The sequence below is a fragment of the Polyergus mexicanus genome, unplaced genomic scaffold, assembly GCF_030449975.1.
Source record: "Polyergus mexicanus isolate NDT 795.1 unplaced genomic scaffold, iyPolMexi1.0 SCAF_9, whole genome shotgun sequence".
In the NCBI taxonomy this organism is placed as follows: Eukaryota; Metazoa; Arthropoda; class Insecta; order Hymenoptera; family Formicidae; genus Polyergus; species Polyergus mexicanus.
The window spans coordinates 5,182,349-5,197,275 of record NW_027223329.1 but is presented as its reverse complement, the minus strand read 5'-3'; the positions used below and the strand labels follow the sequence as shown (position 1 = coordinate 5,197,275).

The 14,927-nt window shown below is 33.2% G+C and overlaps 2 protein-coding genes across 3 annotated transcripts; both read left to right on the top strand.

Annotated features, from left to right (window-relative positions):
- The first annotated feature begins 3,992 nt into the window (after positions 1-3,992).
- LOC138936095 (uncharacterized) lies at positions 3,993-7,696 on the top strand. Of its 2 annotated transcripts, none has more exons than XM_070301185.1 (5): positions 3,993-4,224; positions 4,312-4,980; positions 5,602-6,486; positions 6,582-6,783; positions 6,887-7,696. In XM_070301185.1, exons 2-5 carry the CDS (start codon positions 4,414-4,416, stop codon positions 7,141-7,143), a joined length of 1,911 nt encoding a protein of 636 aa, XP_070157286.1. In that variant the 5' UTR covers positions 3,993-4,224; positions 4,312-4,413; the 3' UTR covers positions 7,144-7,696. The 2 variants fall into 2 exon arrangements, with proteins under 2 accessions (XP_070157286.1, XP_070157285.1); XM_070301184.1 differs by having other exon boundaries at positions 4,312-5,286.
- Positions 7,697-11,229: 3,533 nt separating this feature from the next.
- LOC138936411 (uncharacterized) lies at positions 11,230-14,341 on the top strand. Its single transcript, XM_070301819.1, has 9 exons — positions 11,230-11,384; positions 11,559-11,663; positions 11,750-11,970; positions 12,067-12,096; positions 12,171-12,245; positions 12,321-12,395; positions 12,471-12,545; positions 12,614-13,035; positions 14,205-14,341. The coding sequence occupies exons 2-9, from the start codon at positions 11,593-11,595 to the stop codon at positions 14,238-14,240; spliced, it is 1,005 nt and encodes a 334-aa protein (XP_070157920.1). The 5' UTR covers positions 11,230-11,384; positions 11,559-11,592; the 3' UTR covers positions 14,241-14,341.
- Positions 14,342-14,927: the final 586 nt, after the last annotated feature.

The window sequence follows — 14,927 nt, the reverse complement described above, 5'->3', positions numbered from 1 at the left end:
AATTAAATTTTATTTAAAAAAATTATTTAAAATTTTTAAAACTTAACCATTTCTTTAATTTTTACAAAATTCAACTTATTTATTCGTAAAATCATTTTGACATTTTCAAGAATCCGATTTATGTCGTATTTGATATTATTTCAATCGCAAAAATCTTATGAATCCATTAAAATTATTTTTAAACGGATAAAATGTAAAATATAAAAGTTTTTAATGATTTATATGAATTTAAATATCTTCTCATACAGCACAGAACATTGCAATTACATTGCAGTAATATTACAATCTTGCAAGTTGCAATGTATTGTAATATTGTTGAGACATTATTGGAACATATAATTGTAATATTTTATGAGAATGTTACAGCAACATTTCAAAAACATTACAAAAAACAGTTTTCGGTAATCGCAAGTTTGTTTGTTTACCGCTATGCGGCGCGCGTTGCGTTATCTATCCCGCATTTAAGTTTCAGTCACGATGATTACATAAAGCTTGCAAAGAGCGGCTAATAAGATTAAAGATATAACTATTTTTATCAGTTTAATTTATCCGATACAATCCCAACACAGGAAATTCAAATATTGAACTGATTGTTCAGTAATCGGATACATAAATATCCAAAAAAGTTAAAATTATTCTACTTTTTATTATTTGTCTACTTAAGATGTAAAATAGAGTTTAATATCTATATAAGTAAAATTTTAACTTTTATGAATGAAATTATTTAATCATTACTATTTTCTTAAACTTGTAAATTATTTATAAAATAGCGATGTTAACTAGATAACAGGAAATTGTTAAACAGTTTCCATTCCTATATAAAACCAAAAATTTCATAATAATTTTTTAATATGCACGATATTGCAGATTTTAATAAATAAACTTCGTGAATATATAAAGACATCCAAGAGAGAAAAAACTCATAATTGCGTAAATTCACAATCTTTTTTTCTTATTTCTCTTGGATGTCTTTATATATTTTCAAAGTTTATCTATCAAATTTAAAACGTTCTGCATATTTGTAGCAACGCATTTTAATATTACAAATACATTGCACCGTAACATTACTGTAATACTATGTAACGGGGTCACTTTTCGCGAGTGCGTGGATGAGCTCGGTCGGGATCAGGGTTCGTGAAAAGGTGAGACACACGAAAGATTTAGTTAACAGATATCGTCTTTATTTGCCTCGTTCGGCAATGGTCGATTTACAATAGTGAGCGCGCGGCGGATGATGCAACGCGCTAGATGCAATGCGCGTTCGTTATTCGGTGCGCGATGTTCGATATATCGAACCGCTTATAATATTCGTAAAACCGTGTTTATTTTGACGGCACGAGAAACGCGCAAGAAATCGGGCGCGGTCGGTCGGCGCGTGTACGGCAAGGCCGTGTTTTATTTTGACGGCGCGCGAGACGCGCAAGAAATTGGGCGCGGTCGGTCGGCGCATGTACGGCAAGGCCGTGTTTATTTTGACGGCGCGCGGAATATAATGAAATATTAGGTGATAGGTCAAATTGCTGGAGCTCGAATAGCCAGCGAGCGAGTCGTCCCGTCGGGGTTTCGAGCTTTTGCAACCACCGTAAAGACTGATGGTCTGTGATGACGGTGAAGGCGTACCCTTCCAGGTAATTTCGCATTTTCCGTATGCCCCAGACGACCGCCAGACATTCGAGCTCCGTGGCGCTATAATTTTTCTCGGCGCCGGATAATGTGCGACTCGCGTAGGCGATGACGCGTTCGCCGTCCTCGTGATATTGCGTGAGGACGGCTCCGAGCCCGCTGGTACTCGCGTCTGTTTGTAAGAAGACCCGGCGGCTAAAGTCCGGGCATGCGAGTACGGGCGCGGTGGTTAACGCATGTTGCAGTTGTTGAAACGCGGCGGCTTCTTCCGCTCCCCATGCCCAGCGGGCGTTCTTCTTAGTTAACTGCGTGAGGGGTGCGGCTAGCGTCGAGAAATTTTGGATGAATCGGCGGTATCACGACGCCATCCCGAGGAACTGTCGGATTTGTTTCACCGAGCGCGGTTCGGCCCAATTCGCGACCGCGCTGACCTTGTCGGGGTCAGTGTGGATGCCGGTACGGTCAACAACGTGCCTCAGGTATTTCAAGTTGTCGACGCAAAATCGACATTTGTCGGGGTTTAACCGGAGGCGGGCTTGACGGAGGCGGCGGAATACTTCGGCGCGGTGATTATAATTCGCAAGTATTAAAATAGCGTTGATCGTGGTCGCGGGATTTATCGCGTATTCCCAGTAGTAGGGGAGTGCGATCGGAGATCGAGTACCCTCGACCGGGCGGAGAACTCTCCGTCCCTGCTTCCGTTCGCGGAGTTGCGGATAGCACGGCGGTGTCGAGAAAACTCGACGGGGCAGAGAACTCGCAAACCCACGGTCCGGCTGGCTGGAGTGGTCGGATGAGTGACCGTAAACTAGGAGAGCGGCGAACACTCCGCTCTCGTTGAGTTAGTCGGATTTGTGTCAGGAGTTCGGAGACTGCACGGAAACCGAGAATGCTCGGCGGAGGCTGCGAACACGTCAACCTCACGTTCCGTCGTTGCTGCGAATTTCAGGATCGGTTCTGGTATCTCGGAGCGTACTGCTCGAGCGGATTCAGGAATCGTTCTGGTCCTAAGCTGCCGAAACGCTGTCTTTTTATACCTGAGCGTCTATCGGTAATTGCGTCGTTCGCCCCCGGGTGGGGATAACGACGCGTTGTTTTCGGCGGGTAAATTACGGTAAACGCGTCGCTTCCCCTGGGCGAAACGACGCGGCGTTTCGGCGGGTGACGCTCGGGATCTTCCGGCAGCGTTCGACTGTGCTCGGGCTTCGGCGTAACGGCGGCCGTATAACGGCCGTATGGTTGTTTATCCCAACCGCGGTGATTGAAGTCTTAAAAAAGGGCGCTCGGCGCCTCTGCCACTGCCCGGCTGGTGTTCGCCGGGCGGCAGACTTCCGGCTGGTTACGTGCCGGGTAACGATGGGGGGTGCATCGTTACATCATATTGTAATATTTCTAAGGGCGGACATTTCAACGTTGCCGCAGACTTGCAGTAACATTGCAAAAACATTTCGCAATTTCCATGCAATATTACAATGTTTCAATGCAAGGTCTATGCAACGTTTCTGCAATCTTTCGGTGCTGTATGGGATAGGGCATCCAACCGAATTTATAAATTAAAAAGTTAATTAAAATAATAATAAGTAAAAATAAATTAATAATAAAAAGCTATAAATTAAAAGCATAATTTGATTAAAATGCATGATTGCTTAAATGCTTGATATTTTTGTTCTAAGAATATGAAAGAAAGTAAAAGTAATTTAAATATTTTGCAGATATTTTCTACATTATATTCAATTAAGACTAAGAAAAATTTATTTTAGAAAATTTATTTCATTGCACATGCGGATATACCTAAAAATACTTTACTTAAAATAAAGTATTTTAAATAAATATTTTAAATAAATATAATTATTAAATACTTTACTGCAAATTTGCTAAGTAAAGATTGAGAACGTAATTACTGCATTGGCCGCTAACCACGATATGGCACTGAAACCATTGAGAAATGCCGGTCTCGCCTTAACCCGGGCCTTTGGCCATCTATCTATTAATCTGTGACGGTAGTACGTCATCGCAGCCATCTTGAGCGTCCACTTTTTTCGACGTTTTTCAGGGTTATGTACAGCCACTTGTTACCTATTCCAATCTGCACTTATTTTGCACACGATCATCGATTCTAAATAAATGAGAGGAAGATCCGATATTAGGCTAGAAAAATAGTATTAATAAATTTTAATTATAAGATGATGGTGCATTGCCAGGCCTTTGAGGTACTTCCTGTATTTCTGTCATGCTGCAATTCGTCCTTGAGCGGCCATCTTGAGAATCCACTTATTAATCACTTCCGTCTGCTGGCTTAGCACCAAATGTTCTCTCCTGTGATTCTTTACTCATTGCTTTCGCTATGCTACATGCAAGTGAGAGAAAGCGCAAGGGGCATGAAACAGAGTATGTCCTTTTCTACACGCAATTTTATCCCCATTCCTTAAATAAAGGCAAACGCTCGGTCTAGATATACTATGTCTATGGTGAAAAGTATTGAAGCGTTTTATCCGAGGGATGTCCCCTCGTGTCGCGGAAAATTCGGTAATTCCTGTTCACCTTAATGTGGCATTCACGTATATATGAATAAATCTCGTCAAATCATTCGTATCGAAGTCGGTAAGTTTAACATTTCAATGAATTATTTCGGAGTGATACGGTGAGAAATTATATCAAGCATGTCTATTTATTACTAATCGGTTGCAGGTTATATTAAGAAGGGGTTTTCTTCACCGTGAAGAGTGTGACGCGAAGCGACACAAATAAGCTTCATGTGTGACAGTTGTTTGACTGATTCACTATCTATAAATGGATAGTCTGACGGAACCCACGCCGGCGAAAAAGAGATGCATTACAAGAAACGATAATAAAATGCAATTAATAGAATGTGTACGAGAATTTCGACTACCGCAACAGTTCCCCAGTACATTGAAACAAGCGATGAAGCAGAGTATTGTGAATCCCGTGGAATCCCCGCCATCAGTCTTAACGATGCCCGAGAATATGATAACGTCGTTATCCGGCGTCAAGTTTCAAATCCCATATAAACTGCAGAAATTAAGGATCTTGTCTCCAAACGGAAAGGATTTAGGAGAGTTCAATATCGAGTTGCGGACTGATAAACCATTGAAAGGGAAGATGATTACTCTCAGGCCTATTAAGAAACCTGTTCTGTTTCCGCTCTCGCATAGCAGGATATTTCCACGGATACTTAAACATGGCACCGCAAGAATATTGAAGAATAATTCAATTAAGTCCTGTAGTAGATGTGATTCTGAAACGAATGAAATTAATGCATCACAAGAATCTACAACTCTGCGGATAAATAAAATGATTGAGAAACAGGATATTGAGACCAGGAATAAGGAGGCACAGGCATGTAATAGCGATATTAATATTGAAATACCGATTTCTATGAGCGAGACAAATCCTAAACAATCCTTGTATCAAACTATTGATAATAACAATCAAAAACATATAGTATATAATGGAATAAACAATGTAAATAGCCATATAAAAATTCCAAAAATTACAATAACAGAAATTAATGAAATTACTTCTGCTACAAGAATATCATTGCATGAAGAAATTATTAAATCAACATTTCCTGTAACAAATTTAAAGCTTGCAATAAACTCAAGCGATAGTAATAATGTATATAAATCTAAAAAGTATTTCAAAGTAAGTAGTGAAAAATGCATTACTAGTGTAAAAAACACAGAAAATGTAAAAATAGTCACATCTTTAAAAAATGCAGTAAATTTTGCTCAACATAATCAGATTAATAACAATTTAATTGAAAATAGTTTAGATAGCAATGGCAAAGAGAACGTCAATAATCAAAAAGTTATGAATAATAGAAATAAATTGTTTCGAGTTAATCCTGATGTAGTTTTCTTAGATAATCAAGGATACAAAACAATGCAAAAAAATGTTATGACAGTTATACCTAATAATGAAACTTTTTTATTTAATCAGAATACAATTTCAATACAGGAATATAATATTGCTGTATCACCAGCAAGTGATAAAAATGTAATTAATGTACATCATAGTAAAGTTTTGCACGATACAAAGTCTGAAAATATGCAAAGTAAACATGTTTTGAAGAAAGGTCCTGGAAACGATTATCCGGCTGTTGTGGTCAACAATCCTGTGCAACGCATTCCAGAATCGCAACCAATCACAAATACTACTAATACAATCGTGCAATTAGATGTACAAAATTATCCCATGGATTCAACTCATTCAGACTTATCAGATCAATGGAATATTATCAAGAAAGCAATGGATAGTGTGAAGGATAACAAGTTGCGTGCACTAGCGTTGAAAGCACTAGCAGATTGTGGAGTTGGAATAGAGAGATATGTTCCAATACATTTACCAGAGGAACACAAAACTGTACATGACACACAAATACAGACTATGGTATTTGGCTTATTGGATCCTACATCTTTTATATTCATAAACAAAGACTTGGATAGCATTCAGAGAATAAAACAAATTTCTCTTTATGATATGCCTACTAATCAAGATCAATTGTTAACAAATGGTTTACACTCTAATGATTCCCTATCCAAAACTCCTCTTACAAATGAACAAGAAAACGATTTCGATATAGATAGTTTTATTAAACAAATTTTTGAAGACAATTCCGATACTACAAAAATGAAGGAAACTTTATCAGCAACAAAGATAAGATGTAAAAATCTTATAGAGCATTTGAAAAGAGACTTTGAATCGGTTAAACATTATGATCAAAGTGGCATGTTAAATATACATAATGCTGTTATAAGCAATAACATTCATCTTGTTCAGAGACAATTAATGATACTTGAGCGATGTAAAGAAAGTGTTGATATATTGACTGAGGATGGAGCAGTAAGTTTAATTTTCATTTTATCTAATCTTATAAATTTCATTTTATCTAATCTTTTATAAAAAAACTATACGTAATCTTTTGATGCATTTTGCAGACGAGTTTAGAGTTGGCAATCAAATATGATGCACGAAGCGAAATTGTGAAACTTCTACTGAAGGCAGGAGCACAACCAGTGATACCGAAGTATATACACGAATCGGCATTGATTATAGCCAGTAAACGATCATCACCCTTATTGTCAATGCTTATTGATCAAGTTTCGGAATTGAAATTACTCGATCAAATAGATTCGGAAGGTGAGATTACATTGATGCTATGCAAGAAGCATTTGTTGAATCGATATTATATTAAGTTAAAATTCTCATTAACATCATCATAAATCCATTTTCGTTTTTCAAGGTTTTGCGGCATTACATTATTGTAGCATGCGCGATAATTTACAAGGGGTGAAAGCACTTTTATCAGCCGGTGCGACTATAGATGTGAAAGATATGAGATCAGGACGAACGCCTCTGTTTCATGCACTGGACAATGGTCACACGATGTTGGCGCAGACATTATTAAAAGCCGGTGCTATTGCGAATGTTACCAATTACGCGGGACAAACGCCTCTACCTATAGTGTCAGAAAAATTTGTCTTTCAGAATATTAATTAAAAAAGAAATAACGTAATCACTTTTGTTTCTAATAAAGGAAAAATACAAGACTCTTAGAACTACAACATATGATATCAAGGCAAAATTGTTTTATAATCCAATTTCTGGAAATTATTTATTTGCTGGAATAATTCTAATTTTATTTCTAATTCAAAGACTAGTCAAAATGATGTAACTTATTGAATATATGTATTTATTGACTATCAAAAATTTATTTTTAGTTTTTGACATATGTGATTGATTTATTATCATAAAAGAATTATTTTAAAAGGAATCTTTTTTTAATAGAAACATTTAGAATAAGGGGAAATATAAATTTAAAATATTTTATTAACATAATGCTGTGTAGTAAAATTTAAATATTTATTTATACTTGCCATCTTTATACATGTATAATCAAAAATGTTTGCTTTACTAATGTGTAAATATTAGGATATTAATAATTGATATTATTTTTATCTTTTTTTCAATTGATAATTGAAATTCCTGCATATATTGTGCTATACAGAACGATTTGTATCATATAATTGATAAATTGGCTTTAAATTTTACATGGGTGTGTGTATGTAAAATCATTATTTTATATTTATGATATTAGAATTTTTATTAGCAAAGCTATACACATAATTCTCATACAAACATATATTTTAAAAATATATTTTATAGAATATTACTTTTTAAGATATTGGAAAAATAATGCTTATCATAATGTTACTCAATAATTTTTAAATTCTAAAAAACTTCAATATAGTGACATTTAAGTAAATTATTATGTAGATTGATTATAAGATTGAATATTTATATTGATATTGTACTATATAATTAGCAATTTCTTTAAAACTTGTATATAGTAAATATATTCATATAAAAAATATGATTAAAAATAAAATAAGATTGATAAAATCACAAAAATAAAATATATATAATATAAAAATGTATATGCATAATTTTTGTACTTCAAATAATGTAATTAAATAATTTTATTGTTTTGATATAAAATCTCTATTCTCTAAAACTCTTTTCTACATCTCCTATTTAATAGAAATTTCTAATTTAATGCTTATACAGCTTCTAGTGTCCGGTAAAGATTATGCCAACGTTCGTGAGTGGATAGAGCACAGTAAACTGAACAAAAAAGTCCTACATTTTGTTATTGAAGAAAGTCTGGTCAATCAGCGCCGATCGGACGCATGTCGGTGAGACCCTCGGCTGGTAGTGTGCACCGCCGACGGAGTGCTCACGTATACTACTATAGGCTCGCACCGGAAATAAGTTGGCGCTGGAAGTGCATATTTTTTAATAATTAATAGCTCAAACGGTTGCTACCTTAATTGCTCTGTCAGAATCCACAATTGCTCCCCTTTTAAAATTAATAGTTTTTGAAATATTTACAAGAAAATATTCAAAATTTATCATTTTTACTTAAAAACATATTTCTAATAGTTTTCTGCAACTATATCCAGCATGAAACGATTGCTCTTTAATTACTCCAATTGCTCCATCATTATTTTCATGATTTATTGCCTTTTTTATCGAAAATTAACAAATTAATCATTTCCCAAATGACGCCATTGCCATCTATCGGCCGCCTATCGGAATTATATAGCTCAGCAGCCAACGGCGAGAATATTCAAACATAATATAACAGCTCTATTGTTTATAACTATATCTCAAAGAGTTTAATCAACGTTTCTTATTTATTTTTTGATAGAATAATTGCACTTTGCTTGCTCTATTATGATATTCGCGATCGCTGCACTTGTATAATTAATCTTTTTATGATATATTAGCACAAAAAACTAATAATTTTCTTGGAAAAACATGTTTTCCGTAGTCAAACAATCACGCTTCCTCTAGCGTATCGCTTTACGGCCAAGATATGGCCTGAAAATGCTTTCTGGCCTCTCGTAGCAGAAAGCAGTAATGCAACAAGATTAACGGACGCCCATTTTCGAAAATTTTTTACTTGCATATATACATATGTGCATATATATATGTTTAAATTGTAGTTAAAACTGTACGTGTAATTAAATATTGTATGATGGTCAATAATAGGATAATAGGTAACAAAGTGAACAAATATACAATATGTAAGACACGGGTGCCTGTTATTTTTTAACAGTCGTAATTACAGTTTCGTAGATTAAAATTATATTATCTTTTTTCAATTGTACCAAGAATATAATAGCTATAAGATAATAATAGCTTTTCATAGCTATTATTGGTTTATTACAAAATACACAATAACATATTACATAAGATAAATTTTTTTATAATGTACATATGTACAATGTATAGGGTATCCGATAAAGATTGTGCCAACGCTTGTGAGTAGGTAGAGCACAGTAAACTGAACAGAAAAGTCCTGTAACATTTTTTTCTATAATGTTTAATAAAGAAGTTATTATTGAATAAAGTCTGCCAATCAGCTTTGACCTTTAGCCGCACGCCTGGCAGTGTGCGTGAGCGCTCCATCGCTACGGCGACGTACACTATCAGGCGGGTGGCTCATCGATGTGCGTCCGGCTCAAAGTCGCTGATTGACCAAAATTTACTCAATAATATCTCCTTTATTAAGCGTTATAGAAAAAAATGTTACAGGATTTTTCTGTTCAGTTTACTATGCTCTAACCGCTCACAAGTGTTGGCACAATCTTTACCGGAAACCCTGTGTGTTACAACATGGCCACATATTTTCAAAATTTTAACAATTGTTTTAAAATATAATTCTCACACAAAATATAATGTTTATAACAAAGAGTATTATAAAGAATATATGTGCAGATGTCTGTGAAATCGAACTTGAGTCTACTGCTTAATAGACTGAACATCTTGCACTTTGCCATTACGTATTACTTATATATACATATACTTCTTTCATGCTATTAGTACTTATTATGTATCTACGCGATATCGGTGTGAACATCAATTGAAGAAAAATAATATAATTGTTAATCTATAAAACTGCAATTATATAAAACTGTTAAAAAATAATATCAAACAAGGATTGACAATCGTACTATTTCATCCCCATACAGCACCGCAAGATTGCAATAACATTGCAGCAACATTTTTCTGCAAGATTGCAACATTGCAGAAACATTGCGAAATGTTGCTGCAACGTTGTTATGATATTGCAGCAAAATGTCCGCCTACAGAAATATTGCAATATAATATTGTAGCAACATAGCAATATAATATATATGCAATAATGCTTTATGTATATATTTATCGATATAATATCCATAACATATGAAAAAAATAATAAGAAAATAGGCCTATAAGAGTCAGGATCTAGCGTGTATATAGATTTTCTGTATTATAATAATAAGGAAATTATAAAATGTAAATTTTTCAATACACATTCGACTTTCTTCAGTGACAGAGAATATTTAAGAGAAATAAGAAAAAACTCAATTTGCAATTGGGTAAATTCACAATTTCTTTGTGTCCGAAATATTCAGATATCCGGATGCAAAAAGATTGTGGTGAATTTACGCATACAACGAGTTTTTTCACATCTCTCTTGTCTTTATATAATCTCAAAATTTATTTATTAAAATTTGAAGTATCTTTTGCATATTAGAAAATTATTATCAAATTTTTGATTTTATATAAGAATGGAAACTATTAAAAGAATTCTTAGTCCAATGTCTGAGTCCCCTGTGTTGGGGTTATATCATACAATTTAAGCTAATAAAAATAGTTATTATATTTTTAATCATATTAGTCGCTCTTTGTAAACTTTATATAATCATCGTGACTAAAAATTAAATGCGGAATAGATAACGCAATATGCGCCGCATAGCGGTAAACGAATGAACTAGCGATTATCGAATACTTTTTTTGGAATATTTTCGGAATGTTGCTGTAACATTGCTAAAGTTATATTGCAAAATAATGTCTTTGTAATATTTCCGCAATATTAAACTGCAATATGAAATATTACAATGTTGCAGCAATGTTGTTGCAAGCTTCAGTGCTGTATGGGATCTCTATCCCTCTCTGATATGATCACAGACTTCTATATAATACACTGTTTTATGCCACAGACTTCTATATAATACACTAGACTGCGAGCTTCTTATATGCTAGTTGTATATTCGTGTCCCGAAAAAGTATGTACTAAAGTGCTGTATTGCACATGCACCAAATAAGCTTACAAAGAATGTTGTTTACATTCACGTATATGGCCGCATATGACAAGAGAGAAATTTAAGAGAAGAGAGAGAAATAGAAGAGTAAGTATGCATATAATACATTAAAATTTATATTAAAATTAAAAAATATCTTCTTTATATAAAAGATTAATCAAAAGATTAGGTATATATTTTTTTAACTTAACTAAAGCAGCATTTTTTGAAGTAAAAGAATTATATAACCTAATGTTAAAAAGCAAACGAATAAAATTGCAGCGCATCAAAATATTGGAGATGAACCTAGGTCAACATGCCGCAAAAATGTATAATAAACGAGTGCCAAAGTGTACAAAGAAAGAATTGTGGAATTTCTTTTTTTAAGTAAGTATATTGAGATATATATATTGTAATGTTTTATATAGAATTGTAATATATACATATAAATATAATATTTAAAAATGTTTTAGATTTCCATTAAATGACAAAATTTTATTAGAAAAATGGACTGTAGCTATTCATAAAACACACTGCCCTGTAACTGCTTGTAGCAGAATTTGTGAACGGCATTTCAAGAAAGAATTTCTTTCTGGAAAAGAAAGAAAAAGATTAAAAATAAATGCAATACCAACAGAACTTTTAACGCTGCAAGTAGATCCATTGCAAGAACTAAATGCTCTAATAAATTTATGTATGAACTTATGATATAAATATTATATTTTATTAATACAAATAATCTTTATTAATATATATTTTCAAATTTCCAATTTTGAAATAATGTTAATAGATGGACAAGGCAAGACTGGTTGCAAAGAAAGTATGTGTACACATATATATTTACTACAAATATATTTTGTAACGAAAATGTTAACGAAGTACTTGTTTTGACAGAAATGGCTGCAAGAAGAGATACAAGTTCCAGCATTTGCAACATGGATGCACACGTTGCACCTGACCCTGTAGAAGGTATGTACTTTGTACGTATATTAATATGCTACGAATTTTATAATGAAAATATTAACGAAGTACTTGTTTTGACAGAAATGGCTGCAAGAAGAGATACAAGTTCCAGCATTTGCAACATGGATGCACACGTTGCACCTGACCCCGTAGAAGGTATGTACTTTGTATGCATATTAATATGCTACGAATTTTATAATGAAAATATTAACGAAGTACTTGTTTTGACAGAAATGGCTGCAAGAAGAGATACAAGTCCCAGCATTTGCAACATGGATGCACACGTTGCACCTGACCTCGTAGAAGGTATGTACTCTGTACATATGCCTACAATTTTGGTTTAAAAAATCCTAAAATATTATTTGTTTGTGTAGAGATTATGTATATAAATAAATGTGCTCCTACAAATGAGGCAGATGATTCCGAATCACAAATTAAAACTCTCAAAGTAGAAAATAAACGTTTGACAGCTCTTGTGCAATCGCTAAGAGATAACCATATAAAGCAATTACAAAATCAGGCAGATATGTTTCAGCATTTGTTACGAGAGCAAAAGGATTTTATGAAAAATAAATTAACAGCTGCTTTAACTAAAGTAAAATTATTGAATCGACAAAAACAAAGATTAAATGTAAAAATGATCGACTTATTAAAAGAGGCCAAGAGCAAGAAAATATTACATGAGGAATCTTATGACATTTTAAGTAGTGAGTTTGAAGCTACATTTAAATATATTATACAAAATGAAAAATTAAACAAAAATAAAGCATGTTACGGCAGACGTTACAACGAAGAGGTAAAGAAATTTGCAATAACGTTATATTACCATTCTCCTAAAGCCTATGATTTTTGTAGGTATGTATGCATGTTTCTTTCCTTTCCCCATGAGCATTTTTAGACTCTTCTAGTAAAAGGTCTGCATTTCTTCTAATAGCGAATTCGCATTTGCATTACATCACCCTAATGCATATTAAAGGCTGCTATTTATGAAGTATTTGAATGCAATGATATAATATATAAATACTTTGATGATGCAATAATAACATATGTTCTATTAAATAAAATGACAATTTATCATGATTGGATTTTAATTACTCAAAATATTAGAAAAAAATATTCTAAAAAAAGAATGATATAATTCTTTTTTTAGATAACTTCACATGTATAGCAGTATTTAATATGCACTTATGCGTTGTAGTGCGGGTGACCAAATTTGCTATAACATTCCAGACAACATGTACGTCTGAAAGATGTGTATTTTTAGACATCTTTAAGACTCATAATGTTGTCTGAAATGTTACCTACTGTTATTAATGTGATGGTTTCTTTCTTTTTGTCTTCCATATTAACGTTTACGTTTGCACTGTTTTTTCAAAGATATTAATCGTATTACGTGAAATATAATATAATGTCAAATGTCATTAGTATTATGAACTTGTACATATGTATATGTATACACATATTGCATGTATATTTCTATCTCTATAACGTGCAGGTTTGAATGTGTGATGTAGATGAACATAAATATGCACATATTTCCTAATATATTGTTAACCAGATTCACAATTGCTGTATATAACATCAATACCCAGGCATGTCCTCCGACCTTTCTTCTTAACATTTTGTATACAAGCACTAATAGAATTTATTATCACATTAATATTTCATGTTTAAAATGAAATAAAAAGGTTTGAATTTGAATTTTTAATCACTGTAATCACATGTTATATTATTTGACATTATTACTGTGTATTATTATTGTTAGTTACATTTGAAATATTGGTAAGTATTAATTTGTTAGTATGTTTTTAACATGTGATTCATGTCATAAAGAATAACGTCAAGTGGAAAAGTGTATTATTTTATGATTCAAATCATTTTATATAGTTCATTATTTAATGTGCAGTACTTTTACTAGAATCATGCAATATTGTTTATATTAATATTACTATTATTTCTTTACAGAAAACACTTTACATTACCTCATCCAAGTTCACTTAGGACTTGGACTTCTACAGTAAATGCAGAACCTGGTTTCCACAAAGAAATTTTAGAAATATTAAAGAATAGTACTCCAAAAGAAGATACAGATTGCAGCTTAATTTTTGATAGTATGTCAATTCGAAAACAGCTGTTATGGAATGAGCAGCAGAAAAAGTTTGTTGGATATTACGATTATGGACATGACATCCACATGGAGAGGAATGACATCGAAGCTAAAGAAGCATTTGTGTTTCTATTGGTAAGTCTGAAAGGAACATGGAAATGGTCAATAGGGTATTTCCTTAAATGTCGAATGAGTTCCTCTGTGTTAGCAGAGTTAATAAAAGTAGCATTAACTTTAACATCACAAGCAAATGTAAAGGTACGTTCAATAACTTGTGATGGGGAAAGCACTAACCGTGGTGCGTTACGGGAACTTGGCTGTAACATTTTTGCTGATACTTGCGATAATATTATAAATTCTTTTCAACATCCAATAGATAAATATAAAGTCCGAGTAATTTTAGATGTATGTCACATGTTAAAATTAGCGCGCAATGCATTGGCAGACTATAAAGAATTTATAAGCAATGAAGGTAATATAAAATGGCAATATTTTATAAATTTATATAATATGCAAAATAAACTAACTTTTAAGTTTAAAAACAAACTTAGTTCGCAGTGTATAAATTATATGCAAAATAA